Raw genomic sequence first — 22,207 nt, forward strand, 5'->3', positions numbered from 1 at the left:
TCTCCCCCTTCTAGACTGTGAGCCCGTCGTTGGGTAGGGACCGTCTCTATCTGTTGCCAACTTGTACTTCCCAAGCGCTTAGTACGGTGCTCTGCACACAGTAAGCGCTCAATACGACTGAATGAACAATGAAACAAAAATGTCCAATCTGAAACAGTAGCACTCGGACGACTCCACAGTAGTTCGTTCGTTCATTGATTCAGTTGTATTTGTTGAGCGCTTACTGCGTGCAGAGCGCTGTGCTAAGCGCTTGGGGAGTACAATTCAGCAGGAAGATGATCCGTGCAGCAGTACGTCAAGACAAACACCGAAAAACTGGTTAAAAACCCGTGCAGAGGCACAACTGAAATATAGGTCGTCTAGCGGGAACAAGTATCCTCAGCGAGCATCCTCTGCCTCCTCTTTCCTCCCGTCCCACTCCAGATGTTTCTGCAAGCGAGGTGACATCCAGCCTCGGTGGCTTCACGACACGGGCCCTCTCCCTCATCCTCCCGCTCCTGGCTCTACAAGCCCCCGCGCCTGCCTCACCTGCAGAAGTTTATCTGCATTTTTAGCACAGAAAGAACTCTCGAAAGGCAACATTTACAACTTTGCATCATGCCTTCAAATTATTAATATACAAGCAATTCCGATCATATCTACGACCTCTGTAATCCAAAATATATACACTGCTAGGTCTCGAAGGTTGCGATCTTCTATTCTCTAAAATTTTCCAGGACTTCTACTGAAGTTATCCCATGAACAGTAACAATACCCGTGGTTACGATGCATATTTTTCTACTCACTGCTTCATCCAGGACCAAGAATCTAACTTGAGACAAATTAAGTTTTCCGGTTGACACCAAATCATCTAACCGTCCGGGAGTTCCAACAACGATATCCACCTGCGAAACAAGGGGGGAGAGAGACAGGGTTTTAAACCTCCAATACGAAAGGGGATTTCCAAAGCAGTTCGTAGGCAAATACTGAGTTTTCTTGAATAAAACCAGCTAATTGGGTAAAGAAAAGATAAGTGGTAGCAAGTAAGGAGATGAGAAAACATTTCAGCTGGCGTAAGATTAAACTGATTTTCAATATCATAAGATTTAAATGATCAAATTAGCCTATCAATTTTAACCCTGCTAACACCCTCCAGACTACATAGTACATAAAGATTTTGAAACACTCCTCCTCTTCCATTGCACGTCTCAGATCCGCATCGCACCCTTTCCTTTTTCCAGATCCGCACCCCAGATGATTCGGACGATGACGGAGTCACGTAGGCTTTGAAAACAGCAAGAAAACTGCAAATCTGAGGCCATGGCTTCAAGCATACAGACCACTAACAATCCAGTAAGTAGGTTTTTTTTAATCCATCCCCTCATATTCACCGTCACATTTGAAAGGAGGGTTGCCCAGAGCTGAGCATATGTTGCCAATCTGTACTTCCCAAGCGCTTAGTACAGTGCTCTGCACATAGTAAGCGCTCAATAAATACGATTGATGATGATGAGGGAAAACATAGTCAGCCATAACCACGACATGAGATACATGGCAAGCATCGCCATATTTGTGACATCCTTACGAAAACAACCAATCAATTAAATGTACTTAGTGCTTACCGTGGGCCCAGCACTGTGCTAAGAGCATGGGAGAGTATCGTATAAAAGAGTTCATTCATTCATTCAATCGTATTTATTGAGCGCTTACTGTGTGCAGAGCGCTGTACTAAGCGCTTGGGAAGTACAAGTCGGCAACATATAGAGGCGGTCCCTTCCCAACAACGGGCTCACAGGCTAGAAGGGGGAGACGTGCCTACAAGGAGCTTGGTGCAGAGGAAAAATCAAGGTATTTACTATGTGCCACGCACTGTACTGAGTGCTGGGGTAGGGACAAAATAATCAGGTCCTATATAGGGTTCAAAGTCTAAGTAGGAGGGAGAACAGATACGGAATCCGCATTTTGCAGTTGAGGGAACTGAGACACAAGGAGGTCACACAGGAGGGAGGTGGAAAGGTGTACTGTTGGGAATGGGCAGGTCCGGAGACTACGCTGCTGTCTGCATCCACACAAAAGCCCTGGAGTGACTGAAGTACCGTCCACCGGGAGGTCGCTGTCGTCCCAACGTGTCCCACGTACCGCTGCCCCGTGGACCGAAGCGGTTGCAGATCGCATCCCGGGCCGGTCCCCCAACACAGCTGTGGAAATCCACCCTTGCTGCCAATTTCCCGACGCAATATCCGGTATCCTCAGCATCCCTGTGTCCAGAGGACCACCGTGCTACCTCCCCGGGATCCTCCGCATCTCCCCCTTCTAGACCGTGAGCCCGCTGTTGGGTAGGGACCGTCTCTCTATGCTGCCGACTTGTACTTCCCCAGCGCTTGGTACAGTGCTCTGCACGCAGTAGGCGCTCAATAAATGATTGAATGAATGAATGAATCACCAGGGAGCTTCCATCCCAACTGCCCTGCAACCACCCTGGCCAGAAAACCGACCGCGGGGGTCACGTCAACCGCATCAGCCGTGGCCTCCGGAAAACCTCGGGAAGCCTGCTGCTGCTGGAGTGGTCACCGTGGCCACGGCCGCAACCGAGGACTCCAAGCCACGAGGAGCCAGAAATTCGGCTCCTTTGGCCACAGCACCCTACTGACCTCTGTTTCTGTCTTACGTTTAGTGCTTTGTTTCATCGCCCCTCCTGTGTCTGTCACCAGTGCCCTCTCCCCCTTTTTAATTTCAGATGGTGAGTCCCCTGAGTGTCGGTGACCATATCGAATTCCTACCTATTTTTTTCCAGTGCTTAGCAAAAGTGCTCTGTACAAAGTAAGCACTTAATAGCATCACTTCTATTACTACAAACCCTCAGTCGGAGCTACAGATGAGTAGAGGGCACAGATCAACCATCACTACCTCCCCCTCTTCCTTCTCACCTCTGCAGTCGTAATTAATAATGCTGCTAGTAACGCTACTACTGCGCGAACGAGGAAAGTTGGCTTTGAAGGGGCAGGTGGGGAGGCAGGAGGAGAGTCTGCACTATACCAGAAACCTACACAAGGGAAGTTTCACTGAGACTCAGCTTTGGGGGCCTAAGCATTTCTTCTAGATGCCCATATTAATAAGAATAATGATAGCATTTATTAAGCGCTTACTATGTGCCCAGCACTGTTCTAAGCGCTGGGGAGGTTACAAGGCGATCGGGTTGTCCCACGGGGGGCTCACAGTCAATCCCCATTTTACAGATGAGGGAACGGGCACAGAGAAGTGACTTGCCCGAAGTCACACAGCTGGCATTATCAGGTTGTCTCAGTCTTAATCCCCATTTTACAGATGAGGTAACTGAGGCACAGAGAAGTTCAGGGGCTTAGCCAAGGTCACACAGGCAGACAAGTGGCAGAGCCGGGATCAGAACCCATGTCCTCTGACTCCCAACCCCGCTCTTTCCACCGAGCCACACTGCTTCCCAAGATCTCATCAACACTTATGTGGAAACCTTTCTAGTATTTCCCCCAATCCCCCAGTCCGTTGAGAGGCGGACAGTTGAGACCGGACAGCTGAACAATAAGAATTCCAAGGCAGTTGCAGTTACGGAAGCATAACGGGTTATTTCGCTTTAGAAAGAGAAATCTCACGTGGAAAAACTTACCCCATGCTCCAGAACAGAAAGCTGATCCCTTGCGGCAACACCCCCGATGATCAAAAGCTCCCTGAAACAAACATGAGCGTGATGTATTTAGTAGAGCGGGAATGTCCAAGGCGCTTCTATTTCCCGATGCTCTGACGTTCGCATCACGGAAAATGTGGCTCGGGGAACTAAATTAGGCCTCTGAGACACGATCCCTGGGGTCTACTCCAGGATCTTTCTCGTTTGGTGCTTCGGCATTCACGGCACATTTGAGGAATTTTTCAGAGCAGAAAAACGGATATGCCCAGTGAGGGACAACCGTTTTGAGAGCAGATATTTCCAGACGCATAAATTACGTATATTCTCATAGTGCAGAATGTACGATACAGACCTTCCTGATTTACTGCAGTATACAAAGGGAAATATTCTGATAATGATGTTCTTAGGGCGCACCCAATGCTGTGCAACACACTGGGGGTAGACACAAAGATAACAAAGATAAGATAAAGATAAGAGAAGCAGCGTGGCTCAGTAGGAAAGAGCCCGGGCTTTGGAGTCAGAGGTCATGGGTTCAAATCCTGACTCCGCCAATTGTCAGCTGTGTGACTTTGGGCAAGTCACTTCACTTCTCTGTGTCTCAGTTCCCTCATCTGGAAAATGGTGATTAAATCTGTGAGCCCCACGAGGGACAACCTGATCACCTTGTAACCTCCCCAGCACTTAGAACAGTGCTTTGCACATAGTAAGCGCTTAATAAATGCCAATATTATTATTATAACCGGATTGGAAATGACTGGGCCTAAAGATCATTTAACTACTTAAGGGGAATTACCTTAATTTGGGATTATCGACATATTTCTTAAACTGTTTAACGTTGTTCAGGGTTTGTTCCGCCAACTCTCTAGAAGGTTCAATGATGAGAGCTTTAGGAGCGTTGGGAAGAAATTTTGTTTGAGCCACCTGTGCACTCCCTAGGGGAGGAAAAAGTCAGATGCATTTAATCCATTATCTAAATTATTTTGAACGTAAAAACATCCCAAAGCTACCAGATTCACAGCTTACCATAATTCAGATGAGTAGGCAAGACTACGAAAAATAATTTCCCTCAAGTTATTTTTAAAACTGTTAGTCCTAAACTGTGCCTCTGGGTTATCGGTATTTTGAGCCAAGTTTAATCAAATCTCTACTCCTTCCTTAAATCTACAAATATATTTATTCATCAGCATATATAAAATGGTTTCAAACTTGGTAGGCAATAAAGCCAGACGGGCCTAGAACCTAAAGTTTAAACTTTAAGCCAGATGTTCTTAAAATAAAAGCCAAAAAATCCCCCCCATCATTAAGGATGACTTTATTTAAAAATGATGAGTCAATACGCAAAAGCGATCCCTCACTACGCCAATTTATTCCTTAATGGCGGATTTTTCTGCTTTCCACAGCTAGCCGATGCTTGAACCATCAATCCTCCCATGCGTACTTACCTGAATGCTGGGATTTTACAACGTGACCCTCTGGAGCCTTGGAAAGACCGACATAACCATCTTTAGGTGGAAATTTGAACTCTTCTTCACCAAAGTTAAACTTTAGTTCAGCATTCTGGGAAATTCAAGGGAAAGAAGAGAGTTAGTAGTCCTGTTTCATGGTAAATTCCACTGTGTGCAATGAAAAAATGGGTAGAAAATCACACCATTCATCAAACCTTCACAGCTTTCCCCATCTCTAAATCAATCAATTAATCAATCGCATTTAATGAGTGCTTACTGTGTGCAGAGCACTGTACTAAGCGCTTGGGAAGTACAAGTTGGCAACATATAGAGATGGTCCCTACCCAACAGTGGGCTCACAGTATAGAAGGGGGAGACAGAGAACAAAACCAAACATATTAACAAAATAAAATAAATAGAATAGATATGTACAAGTAATAAAAATAAATAAATAGAGTAATAAATATGTACAAACATATATACATATATACAGGTGCTGTGGGGAAGGGAAGGAGGTAAGACGGGGGGGATGGAGCCTAAAGCCCTTCAGAAATCATACTTCCTCACAGATCCATTGGCTCCTACTCTATCCTAACCCTCCTCGACCTCTCAGCTGCCTTTGACACTGTCGACCGTCCCCTTCTCCTCAACACGTTATCCAAGCTCGGCTTCACTGAATCCGTCCTACCTCCTGGTTCTCCTCTTATCTCTCTGGCCGTTCATTCTCAGTCTCCTTCGTGGGCTCCTCCTCCCCCTCCCATCCCTTAACTGTAGGGGTTCCTCAAGGGTCAGTTCTCGGTCCCCTTCTGTTCTCCATCTACACTCACTCCCCTGGTGAACTTATTCGCTCCCACGGCTTCAACTATCATCTCTACGTGGACGATATCCAAATCTACATCTCCTCCCCTGTTCCTTCTCCGTCCCTTCAGGCTCGTACCTCCTCCTGCCTTCAGGACATCTCCATCTGGATGTCCATCCGCCACCTAAAACTCAACATGTCCAAGACCGAGCTCCTTACCTTCCCTCCCAAACCCTGCCCTCTCCCTGACTTTCCCGTCACTGTGGACGGCACTACCATCCTTCCCGTCTCACAAGCCCGCAACCTTGGTGTCATCCTTGACTCCGCTCTATCATTCACCCCACACATCCAATCCATCACCAAAACCTGCTGGTCTCATCTTCACAACATCGCCAAAATCCGCCCTCTCCTCTCCATCCAAACCGCTACCTTACTGGTACAATCTCTCATCCGATCCCGACTGGATTACTGCATCAGCTTCCTTTCTGATCTCTCCCTATTTCAGTCTATACTTCACTCTGCTGCCCGGATTATCTTTCCGCAGAAACGCTCTGGGCACGTCACCCCCCTCCTCAAAATCTCCAGTGTTTGCCTATCAACCTTCGTACCAAGCAGAAACTCCTCACTATTGGCTTCAAAGCTCTCCATCACCTCGTCCCCTCCTACCTCACCTCCCTTCTCTCCTTCTCCAGCCCAGCCCGCACCCTCCACTCCTCTGCCACTAACCTCCTCACTGGGCCTCGTTCTCACCTGTCCCGCCGTCAACTCCCGGCCCACGTACTACCTCTGGCCTGGAATGCCCTCCCTCCTCACATCTGCCAAACTAGCACACTTCCCTCCCTTTAAATCCCTACGGAAAGCTCACTTCCTCCAGGAGGCCTTCCCTAAGCCCCCCTTTCCCTCTGCTCCTCCTCCCCTCCTCACTGCCCCAACTCCTTCCCTCTGCTCTACCCCCCTCCCCGTCCCACAGCACTTGTGTGCGTATGTACATATTTATTATTATATTATTGTATTAATGTGTATATATATTTCTATTTATTTATATTGACACTACTGATGCCTATTTTTGTTTCCTTGTCTGTCTCTCCACTTCTAGACTATGAAGCCCATTATCGGGTAGGGATTGTTTCTATTTGATGCTGAATTGTACTTTCCAAGTGCTTAGTACAGTGCTCTGCACACAGTAAGTGCTCAATAAATATGACTGAATGAATTTCTTCCAGGAGGTCTTTCCTGTTCTACCCACCTTACATCCTCCAACTGCCGGATCGGCTAGCTCTGATCAAGCAGAGAAGCAGTATTATCAAGTGGAAAGACCACTGGCACAAGAGTCTGGAAATCTGGTTCCACTACTTTCCTGCTCCGGGGCTTTGGGGAAGTCAATGCCAGTTTTCCCTGCTGCAAAATGAGGATTTAATACCCATTCTCCCTCCCCACTTGCCTGTGACCCTCATGAGGGAAGGGGACCGCACAAGACCAGATTACTTCGCATCGACCTCAGCGCTTACCGGGACCCGAAATGCGACAAAGTAGACAAGCGGGGTTCGGCACACGGCAAAGCGCACCCGCTGCGCTGTTTCAGTCTTCTCTAACGGCCACGACCTGTTTTTGGCCAAAATGGTGCCAAACAGCAGAGCTGTGATCCAGTCTAATCAATCAATCGTATTTATTGAGCGCTTACTGTGTGCAGAGCACTGTACTAAGCGCTTGGAAAGTACAAGTTGGCAACATACAGAGACGGTCCCTACCCAACAGTGGGCTCACAGTCTAACATCACTCCTAGAGCACAAAAGCTTACTTTTATTTGTTATTACCTTCAAAACACAGGCGGCAAAGATGGCTTGGTTCTTCATATGCGGTGGTATTTCAAACGCCAGGCCAAGGTCTTTTCCTTGAGAAAAAAATGAAAGTGTGCAAATGTAAATTGTAGCTAGATTTCTTCTCCTGCCTCCCTCAAAGTCCCAAATAGCTTACCATTTTTAGAGAACTTAACCTGTCCTTTGTCGACATCTAGGTAGCATCCAATCGTGTCATGCATTGTGAATTCCTAGATGCAAAGAGTAGGTACGATCATCACGGAGCGGTTGCTAAAGTAAAAGCGGTCTCTAACTTAATAATAATAATGGCATTTATTAAGCGCTTACTATGTGCTGTTCTAAGCGCTGGGGAGGTTACAAGGGGATCAGGTTGTCCCACGGGGGGCTCACAGTCTTCATCCCCCTTTTACAGATGAGGGAACTGAGGCTCAGAGAAGTGAAGTGACTTGCCCAAAGTCACACAGCTGACAGTTGGCGGAGGCAGGATTTGAACCCGTGACCTCTGACTCCAAAGCCCGGGCTCTTTCCCCTGAGCCACGCTGCTTACTGCAAGACTACTGGACTCGGAAGCAGACATCTCAAGATACAGTTGTATCATAGGCTGTAAAGACTCTGCTGTATTAACGATCTTGAAAAGAACGCTAAAAACTGGACTCCATTAAGGATTAATAGCCATTAGATTCTACTTCCCAAGCGCTTAGTACAGTGCTCTGCACACGGTAAGCGCTCAACGAATACGACTGAATGAATGAATTAGATGAGTGAAAATGACATGAGGTCAGAAATCGGACGAAAGGAGCATAGATCATACAAATAACAAAAAGAACTGCATTAAAGTGTACGTAGGTGGAAAACGTATTCTTTTGGAAGGGACAAAATAGAAATAATTGGACATTTGGGGAATGCTTAGCCTAAAAATCAAGTTTTCTTCTACTGATTGCAATTTGCTAGGAAGAGAAAATGTTTGCGATCTCCATCAGTTAATAAATTAAGCGCTAAGAGAATGAGTTAGCCGAACCTAGTGCTACAATCCTGTGAATTACTGAAGCCTTACCTCTCCATAATTATCAAACTGCTTATTGTGCGATTTCTTTCCAGTTCCCCCGAAGCCAAATCCAAACTTGTCGGTACCTACAGGGAAACATGCCATTTTCATCTACTGCATATCAAGTCTGTTAGTCCGCCCTTGAGCTTGGCTTACCAACTGCCAGACGTATGGCTACTATCAATCAATCATATTTATTGAGCACTTACTGTGTGCAGAGCACTGTACTAAGCGCTTGGCAGGTCTTTAAGACTGTGAGCCCACTGTTGGGTAGGGACCGTCTCTATATGTTGCCAACTTGTACTTCCCAAGCGCTTAGTACAGTGCTCTGCACACAGTAAGCGCTCAATAACTACGATTGATTGATTGGGAAGTACAAGTACTACTTTCAGGTGGCTAGTTTCTTTCCTCTCCTTCTGCTGGAAGAAGGAAGCCAGTGGTGTAGGCTCAGAGGTTTTTCAACCTTTTTTAATAATAATAATAATAATAATAATACTTACTATGTGCACTTACTATGTGCAAAGCACTGCTCTAATCAATCAATCGTATTTATTGAGCGCTTACTGTGTGCAGAGCACTGTACTAAGCGCTTGGGAAGTACAAAGTGGCAACATCATCATCAATCGTATTTACTGAGCGCTTACTGTGTGCAGAGCACTGTACTAAGCACTTGGGAAGTACAAGTTGGCAACATACAGAGACAGTCCCTACCCAACAGTGGGCTCACAGTCCAAAGTGCTGGGGAGGTTACAAGGTGATCAGGTTGTCCCACGGGGGGCTCACAGTCTTCATCCCCATTTTCCAGATGAGGGAACTGAGGCCCAGAGAAGTCCCAAAGCCACCCAGCTGACAACTGGCGAGGCCGGGATTTGAACCCACGACCTCCGGCTCCAAAGCCCGGGCCCTTTCCACCGAGAATTAACCTGAAGGATCCACCCGCAACCCACACCTATCTCCCACCTTAACTGCTCCTTCCTCCCTGCCCGACACCCTTCACACCCCCTCCACGCTTTAGAGGAATTCCCACCAGGAATTGATTGATTTTTTTTCTACAACTTAACTGTAAGCAGTAATGGTTGTGTACCAGAAGAGAAGCAGAAGGGCGGGAACTTGATAACACAGGTTTGGACAGATTTATTACTCTATTTATTTTACCCGTGAGCCCTTATTTCACCTTATTTTTCAGACCGTGAATTTGGCTAGAGCCAAAATAACGGAACGGCAGCTGCCAGGGAAGGTGCCAATGCTCGGGCTACATCCGCCGCTACTGCCACTCCCGTCCTGTGCATCTGGAGCTATTATTTTATTTATTTATGCGATTAAGTGTGTTAACGGGGAGAATCAGATCGGACCCGATCCCGTGTCCCACACTCCCATCAGAGAGGAACATCAGCCCCGCTCGCAGAGGCGGAGGCCCAGAGAAGTTGAGTGACTTGCTGAAACTCACAGAGCAAGACACTGAGCTCCCTTTTTCCTCTCCTCCTTCCCCTCCCCACAGCACCTGTATAAATTCATTCATTCATTCAATCGTATTTATTGTGTGCAGAGCACTGTACTAAGCGCTTGGGAAGTACAACTCTCCCGATATCCGTAAACGGACTTACACCTCCAAGTAGTGGAATGCCCGTCAACTAACATTTATTATCTACTCTGTACTTAGCACCGAACTAGGCTTGATCGGTAAAACGAGGCTAACCCCGCTTGCGGAGTTTGCGATCTAAAGGCGGAAGGGAAAGAGTAAGTGCAGGGCTTTGACATTTCCGAATACACCTATCGACGGTTGTATTGCATTTGCTCATGTAACTGCCCCACCGGTTTTTGAGGAAGAAATAAGATTGATTTTTTTCTACCACTTAACTGCAAGCAGTAATGGTTGTGCACCAGAGGAGAAGCAGAAGGGTGGGAACTTGATAACACAGGTTTGTACAGATTTATTACTCTATTTATTTTACCTGTGAGCCCTTATTTTACCTTATTTTTTAGACTGTGAGCCCACTGTTGGGTAGGGACTGTCTCTATATGTTGCCAACTTGTACTTCCTATGTGCTTAGTACACTGCTCTGCACACAGTAAGTGCTCAATAAATACGATTGATTGATTGATTTACCTGTACATATTTACAATTCTATTTCTTTTGTTCATGATGTGCATCTAGCTTTGATTGATTTACCTGTACATATTTACAATTCTTTTTGTTCATGATGTGCATCTAGCTTTACTTCCATTTATTCTGGTGATTTGACACCCGTCCACATGTTTTGTTTTGTTGTCCGTCTCCCGCTTCTAGACCGCGAGCCCATTTTTGGGTGGGGACCGTCTCTAGATGTTGCCGACTTGGACTTCCCAAGCGCTTAGAACAGTGCTCTGCACCCAGTAAGAGCTCAATAAATACGACTGAATGAAGGAATGAACAGTGGCAGAGCTGAGGATATTTGTACATATTTATTCTATTTATTTTATTTGGTTAGTATATTTGGTTTTGTTCTCTGTCTCCCCCTTTTAGACTGTGAGCCCACTGTTGGGTAGGGACTGTCTCTATGTGTTGCCAATTTGTACTTCCCAAGCGCTTAGTACAGTGCTCTGCACATAGTAAGCGCTCAATAAATACGATTGATTGATTGATTGATTTTGTTGTCTGTCTCCCCCTTCTAGACTGTGAGCTCACTGTTGGGTAGGGACCGTCTCTAGATGTTGCCAACTTGGACTTCCCAAGCGCTTAGTACAGTGCTCTGCACACAGTAAGAGCTCAATAAATACGACTGACTGAATGAATGAATGAATGAATGAAAGAGGACTCCCGGCTCCCAATTCTATCCTCTTTCTAATGGGCCACGCTGCCTCCCATTTTGGGACTCCGCTTAAGGACGCCGCGTGGCTTAGCGGAAAGAGCGCGGGCCTGGAGTCACAGGTCCCGGGTTCTAATCCCAGCTCCGGCACTTCGTCTGCTGTGACACCTCGGGCACGTCGCTTCCCGTCTCGGTGCCTCGGTTTCCACACCATCAATCGTATTTATTGAGCGCTTACTGTGTGCAGAGCACTGTACTAAGCGCTTGGGAAGTACAAGTTGGCAACATATAGAGACGGTCCCTACCCAACAGTGGGCTCACGGTCGAGAAGGGACTGTGGCTCACATAGGGCTCACACTCTTAATCTCCGTTTTACAGATGAGGGAACCGAGGCCCAGAGAAGTGAAGTGACTTGCCCAAGGTCACACGGCAGCCTGAGCCCTTCGCTATTCCCCCCACGCCAGACCGCCGGGGACGGCCCCGTGACTGAAGCTCTGGGTTCGGTGACTCCCGATCTGAGCCTTTATGGGCCTGAAACTTCGTACTTATCGTTAATCAGCCCATCAATCAATCAATCGTATTTCTTGAGCGCTTACTGTGTGCAGAGCACTGTACTAAGCGCTTGGGAAGTACAAGTTGGCAACATATAGAGTCCCTACCCAACAGTGGGTTCACAGTCCCGTTTTGCTTCGTTATGTTTCTGGTGCCAACCTCCTCGATCGTATTGACTGCGTGCTTAGTTTACAGTCCGCAGAGCGCTGTACTAAGCACCTGGGAGAGAACACCGTTCCCTGCCCACGGGGAGCTGGCAGTTTACAATCATTATCATCATCAATCGTATTTATTGAGCGCTTACTATGTGCAGAGCACTGTACTAAGCGCTTGGGAAGTACCAACTGGCAACATCTAGAGACAGTCCCTACCCAACAGCGGGCTCACAGTCTAAAAGGGGGAGACAGAGAACAAAACCAAACATACTAACAAAATAAAATAAATAGAATAGATATGTACAAGTAAAATAAATAAATAAATAAACAGAGTAATAAATATGTACAAACATATATACATATATACAATCCCCTGCCTTTCTCAGAGGGCGAATCCTCCCTCCGGTTGCCAGGGACCATGTCTGTATTATCACTTGTGTCCTCCTTTCCCAGCATTTAGGACGGTGCATTTGCACTCAGTAAATCATCATCATCATCAATCGTATTTATTGAGCGCTTACTATGTGCAAGGCACTGTACTAAGTGCTTGGGAAGTACAAATTGGCAACATATAGAGACAGTCCCTACCCAACAGTGGGCTCACAGTCTGAAAGGGGGAGACAGAGAACAAAACCAAACATACTAACAAAATAAATAGAATAGATATGTACAAGTAAAATAAATAAATAAATAAACAGAGTAATAAATATGTACAAACATATATACATATATACAATCCCCAGCCTTTCTCAGATGGCGAATCCTCCCTCCGGTTGCCAGGGACCATGTCTGTATTATCACTTGTGTCCTCCTTTCCCAGCATTTAGGACGGTGCGTTTGCACTCAGTAAATACTAACACCACTGCAACTACTACCGACACATTTTAACCGTAGCTTCCCCGTAGCCCTAACTACACGGGAGAGACAGGCTGGATGAATCGGGGTCTAATCTGAATCGCCCATTAAATCACAGCTTCTGAATAACTACATCAACATCAATTAAGGGGCTAGGGCCCGTCACCCCACATCCCTACGGACTCAATGATTCAGAAAATCCGATTTCTAGGTCGGCGGCATTTTCTCTCACTGTGATGGACTTCACATCGGGCAGCCCTGCGGCTTGGTAATACTTGCACCGTTTTCTTACTCTGGGGACACTTAATAATAATAATAATAATAATGATGGCATTTGTTACGCGCTTACTATGTGCAGAGCACTGTTCTAAGCGCTTGGACTTACCCAAGTCTAAGGAAGCCTGCAGAGTGGACCAGCCGACGCGACATAATCCTTGATCATGGCAGGATACTTCGTAGTAATGTTTTCCTATTTTAAAAAAATAAATCGATCATTTATTATCTTATTTGAAAAGAATGTCCTAAAATAGAAAGCATAGGTAAAATTCACAAAATTAGCACTTGGTCCTACAATTCAACTAAGTCTACATGGTTTAAAATTAATTCTCATTTGCATTGTACAACCAAGTGCAAATTTTGTGAATTTTACATACGCTTTCCATGGAAGTCTACATGGTTTAAAATTAATTCTCATTTGAATTGTAGAACCAAGTGCTAATTTTGGGAATTTTACATATGCTTTCCATGGAAGTCTACATGGTTTAAAATTAATTCTCATTTGCATTGTAGAACCAAGTATGTGAATTTTACATATGCTTTCCATGGAAGTCTACGTGGTTTAAAATTAATTCTCATTTGAACTGTAGAACCAAGTGCTAATTTTGTGAATTTTACATACGCTTTCCATGGAAGTCTACATGGTTCAAAATTAATTCTCATTTGCAATGTAGAACCAAGTGCTAATTCTGTGAATTTTACATATGCTTTCCATGGAAGTCTACGTGGTTTAAAATTAATTCTCATTTCAATTGTAGAACCAAGTGCTAATTTTGTGAATTTTACATATGCTTTCCATGGAAGTCTACATGGTTTAAAATTAATTCTCATTTGAATTGTAGAACCAAGTGCTAATTTTGTGAATTTTACATATGCTTTCCATGGAAGTCTACGTGGTTTAAAATTACTTCTCATTTGAATTGTAGAAGCAAGTGCTAATTTTGTGAATTTTACATACGCTTTCCATGGATGTCTATGTGGTTTAAAATTAATTCTCACTTTGGTAAGCCCAGATCTTTTTAATAATAATAATAATAAATAATAATGGGATTTGTTAAGCGCCTACTATGTGCAAGGCACTGTTCTAAGCGCTGGGGGGATAAGAGGCAATCAGGTTGTCCCACGTGGGGCTCACAGTCTTCATCCCCATTTTACAGATGAGGGAACAGGCTCAGAGAAGTTAAGCGGCTCGCCCAAGGTCACACAGCAGACAAGTGGCGGAGCTGGGATTAGAAACCACGACCTCTGACTCTCAAGCCCAGGCTCTCTCCACTGAGCCACGCTGCTTCTCTTAATAATTAAGGTATTTGTTAAGCGCTTACTATAGGCCATGCACTGTTCTAAGCGCTGGGGTAGATATGAGGTGATCAGGTTGTCCTGATGATAATAATAATAATAATAATAATAATAATAATAATAATGGGATTTGTTAAGCACCTACTATGTGCAAAGCACTGTTCTAAGCGCCGGGGGGGTAAAAGGCAATCAGGTTGTCCCACGAGGGGCTCACAGTCTTTATCCCCATTTTACAGAGGAGGGAACTGAGGCCCAGAGAAGTGAATGGCTTGCTCAAGGTCACGCAGCAGACGAGTGGCGGGGGCGGGATTAGAAACCACATCCTCTGACTCCGAAGCCCCTGAGCCACGCTGCTTCTCAGTGAGAGATTAGTTCAAGAAAAGCAATACTCTGGCTATTTGAGGGAATGTCATTTTACGGAGCATAAGGAACAGGGAGAAAGGAAAGGGAACACAGAGGCAAGAAGTCAAAAAGGATTAACTTGTCAAGTTTAACCTTAAGCCAGAGCCAAGAGAGAAACTAACAGAATTGAAAGAGACCAGAATCGACAGGGAAGAAAACACAAATGGGAAAGAGAGAAGAGTGAAGAGCGGCAAAGGAGCCAAGATTTTAAACGCCCGAAAAGTTTTCAAACACACATCTACCTTTCATTACGCCTTTGGTAGATCTACAGCCATGCCATTCCTTCATTTCTCTGCTCTGACAACAAAGACCATCAGACCCAATTGCTACGATAGAGAAAAATGCAACAAGAGAGAGATATTTTAGAACGGCATCAAGATAACGTTTTAAATACTTTCCCTGGCTTTCAGCAAAATATTAGGGCCTTCCCGTGTACTTAGCAAACACTGGAGTCGGACACCAAATAATCCATAAATCTAATGACAAAGTTAATATTTTCAACTCAAAAGAGTACAGAACCTGAAAGTGGACACAAAATTTCAGATATCATCTTGAACTTTCGGCTTCACTTGACTAAAAATCACATTTATGACAATATTTTAAAAGTGTTTGAAGCTCTCTCAGTAACTGCCAATACCATAAAAGAGACTGCTGCGGCTGAACTCAAAAATATTATTAAAATGGTCCAAGTGTGACCAAGGATGACAGATCACTGCAATTTAAGCTGTTTTCTTCTAAAAAAATGTAGTGTATCCACTTACCAAAAGCAGATCCTCTATCATATGGGTTCATCTGCCATTTGTTAAGCACTGTTGAAGACAATTTTGAAATGAAAAGTACGTTACGCCAAATATTATAATTCTGAACAAACTGCAATACTCTAGGAACATCGTCATTCTCCAGCTTTGCTGGTCCAGTGACAAAAGACCTCTGAAGTACTGTATGAGCAGGAAAATATTCCACTTATGACTTTCGGCCTCGTTTCAAAATCTTTTCATTTTTCTTTTCGTACTTTCTCTTTTCATCGGAGAGGTTTGAGAAAAATATGCCCCAAATCCCAACATTATCTTGTGGTTTTTTTTTAATTCCCCTTAATTCTTTTTCTGCCTATAAAATGTACTTGCCCATGAACACCGAGTTTTACTGCGCTTTCATTTATAAGATACTTCATGCTGAGTTTGAGTTTCTCCTTTAATCTTGATTTCTTTGCTGAAAAGGGGTAGGGAGAAAGACACACTTCCGGTGTGACTAGACACAAATCTGTCGCAAGCCTTATTTATAGAATGCAAACGATCTCCTCAAAATAATAATAATAATAATGATGGCATTTATTAAATGCTTACTGTGTGCAAAGCACTGTTCTAAGCGCTGGGGAGGTTACAAGGGGATCAGGTTGTCTCACTGGGGGCTCACAGTCTTAATCCCCATTTTGCAGATGAGGGAACTGAGGCCCAGAGAAGTGAAGTGACTTGCCCCTGTACTTCCCAAGTGCTTAGTACAGTGCTCTGCACACAGTAAGCGCTCAATAAATACGATTGATTGCCCAAAGTCACACAGCTGACGGTTGGCGGAGCTGGGATTCGAACCCACGACCTCTGACTCCAAAGCCCGGGCTCTTTCCACTGAGCCACGCTGCTTCCCTAAGAGCCACAAATGGTTTTAAATTGGGCTGTTTCAAAAGAGGAGACTTCAGAAATTTTAATTCCTTATCTAAGTCTCCTCTTCCCCAGGAAATCTGAGCTCAGGATGCTGTAGATCACAAAAGCACCTCACTTGACATCTCTTCTTTTCGATCAATCACCGGCATCTACCACCTAATTCTGAAAAGCACTGTATGAATCAATCAATCAATCGGATTTATTGAGCGCTTACTGTGTGCAGAGCACTGTACTAAGCGCTTGGGAGAAGCAGCATGGCTCAGTGGAAGGAGCCCGGGCTTTGGAGTCAGAGGTCAGGGGTTCGAATCCCGGCTCCGCCACGTCTGCTGTGTGACTTTGGGCAAGTCACTTCACTTCTCTGAGCTTCAGTTACCTCATCTGTAAAATGGGGATTAAGACTGCGAACCCCACATGGGACAACCTGATCACTTTGTATCCCCCCCAGCGCTTAGAACAGTGCTTTGCACATAGTAAGCACTTAGCAAATGCCAACATTATTATTATTACAAGTTGGCAACATATATGTACTAAGCACTTGGGAGAATACCATGCAACAGAGTTAGAAGGCACATTCTCCTCCTCGTCCCCCTCTCCATCCCCCCGCATCTCACCTCCTTCCCTTCCCCACAGGACCTGCATATATGTATATATGTTTGTACATATTACTCTATTTATTTATTCTATTTGTGCATATCTATTCTATTTATTTTATTTTGTTAGCATGTTTGGTTTTGTTCTCTATCTCCCCCTTTTAGACTGTGAGCCCACAGTTGGGTAGGAACCGTCTCTATCTGTTGCCAACTTGGACTTCCCAAGCGCTTAGTACAGTGCTCTGCACACAGTAAGCGCTCAGTAAATACGATCGATTGATTGATGGATTGGGGCAGAACAGCCAAAATGACACTTCATACTTCCAGGTGGAGTGCAAGGACGAAATAAAATAATGATAGGGAGCGGGAGCTAGGAAGAGAGGGAGTCATCCCCCGGGCCTGGAATGCCCTCCCTCTGCCCATCCGCCAAGCTAGCTCTCTTCCTCCCTTCAAGGCCCTACTGAGAGCTCACCTCCTCCAGGAGGCCTTCCCAGACTGAGCCCCTTCCTTCCTCTCCCCCTCGTCCCCCTTTCCATCCCCCCATCTTACCTCCTTCCCTTCCCCACAGCACCTGTATATATGTATATATGTTTGTACATATTTATTACTCTATTTATTTATTTATTTTACTTGTACATGTCTATTCTATTTATTTTATTTTGTTAGTATGTTTGGTTTTGTTCTCTGTCTCCCCCTTTTAGACTGTGAGCCCACTGTTGGGTAGGGACCGTCTCTATACGTTGCCAACTTGGACTTCCCAAGCGCTCAGTGCAGTGCTCTGCACACAGTAAGCATGCAATAAATACGACTGATTGATTGATTGATTGGGGCAGAACAGCCAAAATGACACTTCATACTTCCAGGCAGAGTGCAAGAACGAAATAAAATAATAATAGGGAGCGGGAGCTAGGAAGAGAGGGAGAGAGAAGGAAGAGGGAGAGAGGGCAAAGAAGAGGGGAGGGAGAAAACGTGGGAGGATGGCGGGGGGGAGGAGAAGAGAAGGGAGAGAAGGGCGAAGGGAAGGAGTGTGGACAGCTCTGCTCTTCCATCTTGTGAAGACAACGGAAACTCCACTGGTCTCCGACCAGGCAGGGCTAAATCCTGCCAACTCAGGGTAAGTTGGAGAGGTGCCATTTTGGCTCACTTCTGGATGGGGTGGGGTGGAAGGTGGTGAGCTATCACCATCATCATCATCAATCGTATTTATTGAGCGCTTACCATGTGCAGAGCACTGTACTAAGCGCTTGGGAAGTACAAATTGGCAACATATAGAGACAGTCCCTACCCAACAGTGGGCTCACAGTCTAAAAGGGGGAGACAGAGAACAAAACCAAACATACTAACAAAATAAAATAAATAGAATAGATATGCACAAGTAAAATAAATAGAGTAATAAATATGTACAAACATATATACATATACACAGGTGCTGTGGGGAAGGGAAGGAGATAAGACGGGGGGATGGAGAGGGGGACGAGGGGGAGAGGAAGGAAGGGGCTCAGTCTGGGAAGGCCTCCTGGAGGAGGTGAGCTCTCAGCAGGGCCTTGAAGGGAGGAAGAGAGCTAGCTTGGCGGAGGGGCAGAGGGAGGGCATTCCAGGCCCAGTGTCGATGGCGGGACAGGTGAGAACGAGGTACGGTGAGGAGATTAGCGGCGGAGAAGCGGAGGGTGCGGGCTGGGCAGTAGAAGGAGAGAAGGGAGGTGAGGTAGGAGGGGGCGAGGGGATGGACAGCCTTGAAGCCCAGGGTGAGGAGCTATCTCCTGCTCAAGATGTTCTGAAGGTGAACATAACGGCCCCTGCCTCGCGCTCCCAAGGACGAACGGGCAATAGCTCCTACCGAGTCGACACCCACGCTACTCCCAACTGGTAGGTTCCCGGCCCCTAAAGCACGCTCAGTCGGATGAGCTCTGCGTTGCGGTCATTAAAATCGATTACTGAAATAAGGGAAATAAAAGCAGCAGCGTGGCCCGCTGAAAAGAGCACGGGCCCGGGAATCGAAGGACCTGGGGTTCTAATCCTGATTTCACCACTCTCGACTGAGCTATTATTAATGCGAATAATAATACTAGTGGCATTTATTGAGTGCTTACTGTGTGCCACTGTTATTAATAATAATGCTAATAAGAGTGGTATTTGTTAAGTGCTTACTGTGTGCCAGACACTGTTATTAATAATAATAACAGTGGTATTTATTAAGTGCTCACGGTGTGCCAGACACTGTTATTAATAATAATAATAGTGGTGTTTATTAAGTGCTTACTGTGTGCCAGACACTGTTATTAATAATAATAATAGTGGTATTTATTAAGTGCTCACGGTGTGCCAGACACTGTTATTATTAATAATAATAATAGTGGTGTTTATTAAGTGCTTACGGTGTGCCAGACACACATAGTAAGTGCTTAATAAATACCATCATTATCATTACTAGGCGCTGGGGTGGATACGGGCAAATCTGGTTGGGCACAGTCCCTGTCCCCCGTGGGGCTCCCGGCCTCGATCCCCATTTTACAGATGAGGTGACTGAGGCCCAGAGAGCAAAGTGACTTGCCCAAGGCCACACAGCAGATAAGCGGCAGAGGCGGGATCGGAACCCGTGGCCTTCTAACTCCCTGGCCTGTGTTCCATCCCCTATGCCAGGCCTCAGTTTCCTCATTTGTGAAATGAAGATTAAGAATGTGCGACATTGTGTCCAACCTCATTCCTTCATTCAATCGTATTTACTGAGCGCTTACTGTGTGCGGAGCACCGTACTAAGCGCTTGGGAAGTACAGGTTGGCAACATAGACAGACGGTCCCTACCCAACAACGGTCTCACGGTCTAGAAGATTACCTAGAAGAAGTCTAGAACCTGATTAGCCTGTACCTACCCTAGGCTTAGTACATAGTAAATGCTTCACAAACACCATTAAAAACAACTGCAACGACTTGAAAAGTTCCTGAACCCTGAAAAGTATCTTGGTCATCGTTTACAAAGAATTTTCAAAAAAGATACAGATGGGCGGTTACGAGGCGCTGCTGGAGAGGTTGGTTTGATACTTCCAAAAAATGCTCATTAAAATTATATTTTTCAGCTTTAAGGCATTCAATCGCCTACCTTAACCCTATTATCTCACCTAGTCGACCACCACCTACTCCAACTCCATGTGCACACTTCGGTCCTCTAACGCCAGCCTACTCCCTGTACCTCAGTCTTGTCTACTGCCAACTCTTTGCCCACATCATCATCATCAATCGTATTTATTGAGCGCTTACTATGTGCAGAGCATTGTACTAAGCGCTTGGGAAGTACAAATTGGCAACATATAGAGACAGTCCCTACCCAACAGTGGGCTCACAGTCTAAAAGGGGGAGACAGAGAACAAAACCAAACATACTAACACAATAAAATAAATAGAATAGATATGTACAAGTAAAATAAATAAATAAATAAAGCCCACATCTTCCCACTGGCCTGGAACTCTCTCCCTGTTATATTTGACAGCCACCATTTTCCCCAACTTCAAAGCCCTGCTAAAAAATCACCTATCTCCTAAGACGCCTTTCCTAAGCCCTTGTTTCTCCTACTCACACTCCCTTCATGATGGCATTTATTAAGCGCTTACTACGTGCAAAGCACCGTTCTAAGCGCTGGGGAGGTTACAAGGCGATCAGGTTGGCCCACAGGGGGCTCACGGTCTTAATCCCCATTTCACAGATGAGGGAACTGAGGCCCAGAGAAGTGACTTGCCCACAGTCACACAGCTGACGGTTGGCGGAGCCGGGATTTGAACCCATGACCTCTGACTCCAAAGCCCGGGCTCTTTCCACTGAGCCACGCTGCTTCTCTGCTCCTCACTCCCTTCTTCCATGACTACGCACTTGGATTCCGTGCATCCTCCCCAGCCAGACTTTACTTCCATATCCTTATACTCTCTCCTTCCCCTATCAGCCATTCATCTTAATGTCTCCCCCTCTAGACGGCAAACTCCTTGTAGGCAGGGAACGTGTCCACCAACTCTACTGTATTGTTCTCTCCCAAGCGACGGATTTTGGGGGAAGAAAAAAATGGAGAAAGCCCTATTTGGGGAGCGAGAACTATTCTCTAATTTTCCATTTTTTCGCCCCATCCCTAAGATCAATCAAGCAATCAATCGTATTTATTGAGCACTTACTGTGTGCACAGCACCGTACTAAGCGCTTGGGAAGTACAAGTTGGCAACATACAGAGACAGTCCCTACCCAACAGTGGGCTCACAGTCTAAAAGGGGGAGACAGAGAACAAAACCAAACATACTAACAAAATAAAATAAATAGAATAGATATGTACAAGTAAAATAGAGTAATAAATATGTCCGTTACCCCTGTAATGTTTCGACCTCTTAATATTCTACAGGCCCTACGTGCTCCTAAAATAATGACATTAAAATGAAATCCCCTATACCGCCTTTTGACTTCCGAAATGATTTGTGGAAAAAAAGAAGTTCCCGAAAGAACATTTAACTTGCACGAATTACCTGAACCACCAGTCTTGATGGTTGCTTTTCCCTTTTTGCCTTCTTGCTGGTCTTTGAGTGTTTCGTAAACTATCTGGATAACTGGAATGCTGAAAGCCTAGAAAGGGGGGAAAAAAAGGACTCCTTTTATTCATTCATTCATATTTATTGAGCACTTACAGTGTGCAGAGCACTGTACTTAGTGCTTGGAAAGTACAATTCAGCAATAGGGAGAGACGATCCCTGCCCACACTTACAGTCTGGAAGGGGGGGTGAGACAGACATCGAAACAAGTAAACGGTCATCAATATAAACAGAATTACAGATGTATACACATCAACACAAGTAAATAGGCATTAACAGACATGTGCATATGTACACAAGAGCTGTTGGGTGGGGGAAAGGGAGTGAGTTGGGGA

The 22,207-nt window shown here is 45.3% G+C and overlaps 1 protein-coding gene across 2 annotated transcripts in view; it reads right to left on the minus strand.

Annotated features, from left to right (window-relative positions):
- DDX1 (DEAD-box helicase 1) overlaps nucleotides 1-22,207 on the minus strand; it is a 53,209-nt gene that overhangs the window by 14,973 nt on the left and 16,029 nt on the right. For both annotated transcript variants that reach the window (XM_038745315.1, XM_038745324.1), the window contains exons 5-15: nucleotides 21,810-21,906; nucleotides 15,827-15,874; nucleotides 15,308-15,391; nucleotides 13,477-13,560; nucleotides 8,753-8,829; nucleotides 7,856-7,928; nucleotides 7,696-7,772; nucleotides 5,080-5,194; nucleotides 4,431-4,569; nucleotides 3,620-3,680; nucleotides 786-884 (exon numbers count right to left, since the gene is read on the minus strand). In XM_038745315.1, coding sequence (XP_038601243.1) covers nucleotides 786-884; nucleotides 3,620-3,680; nucleotides 4,431-4,569; nucleotides 5,080-5,194; nucleotides 7,696-7,772; nucleotides 7,856-7,928; nucleotides 8,753-8,829; nucleotides 13,477-13,560; nucleotides 15,308-15,391; nucleotides 15,827-15,874; nucleotides 21,810-21,906 — 954 coding nt within the window. The remainder of the gene's footprint in view (nucleotides 1-785; nucleotides 885-3,619; nucleotides 3,681-4,430; nucleotides 4,570-5,079; nucleotides 5,195-7,695; nucleotides 7,773-7,855; nucleotides 7,929-8,752; nucleotides 8,830-13,476; nucleotides 13,561-15,307; nucleotides 15,392-15,826; nucleotides 15,875-21,809; nucleotides 21,907-22,207) is intronic.

The sequence above is a fragment of the Tachyglossus aculeatus genome, chromosome 1, assembly GCF_015852505.1.
Source record: "Tachyglossus aculeatus isolate mTacAcu1 chromosome 1, mTacAcu1.pri, whole genome shotgun sequence".
Lineage (NCBI taxonomy): Eukaryota > Metazoa > Chordata > Mammalia > Monotremata > Tachyglossidae > Tachyglossus > Tachyglossus aculeatus.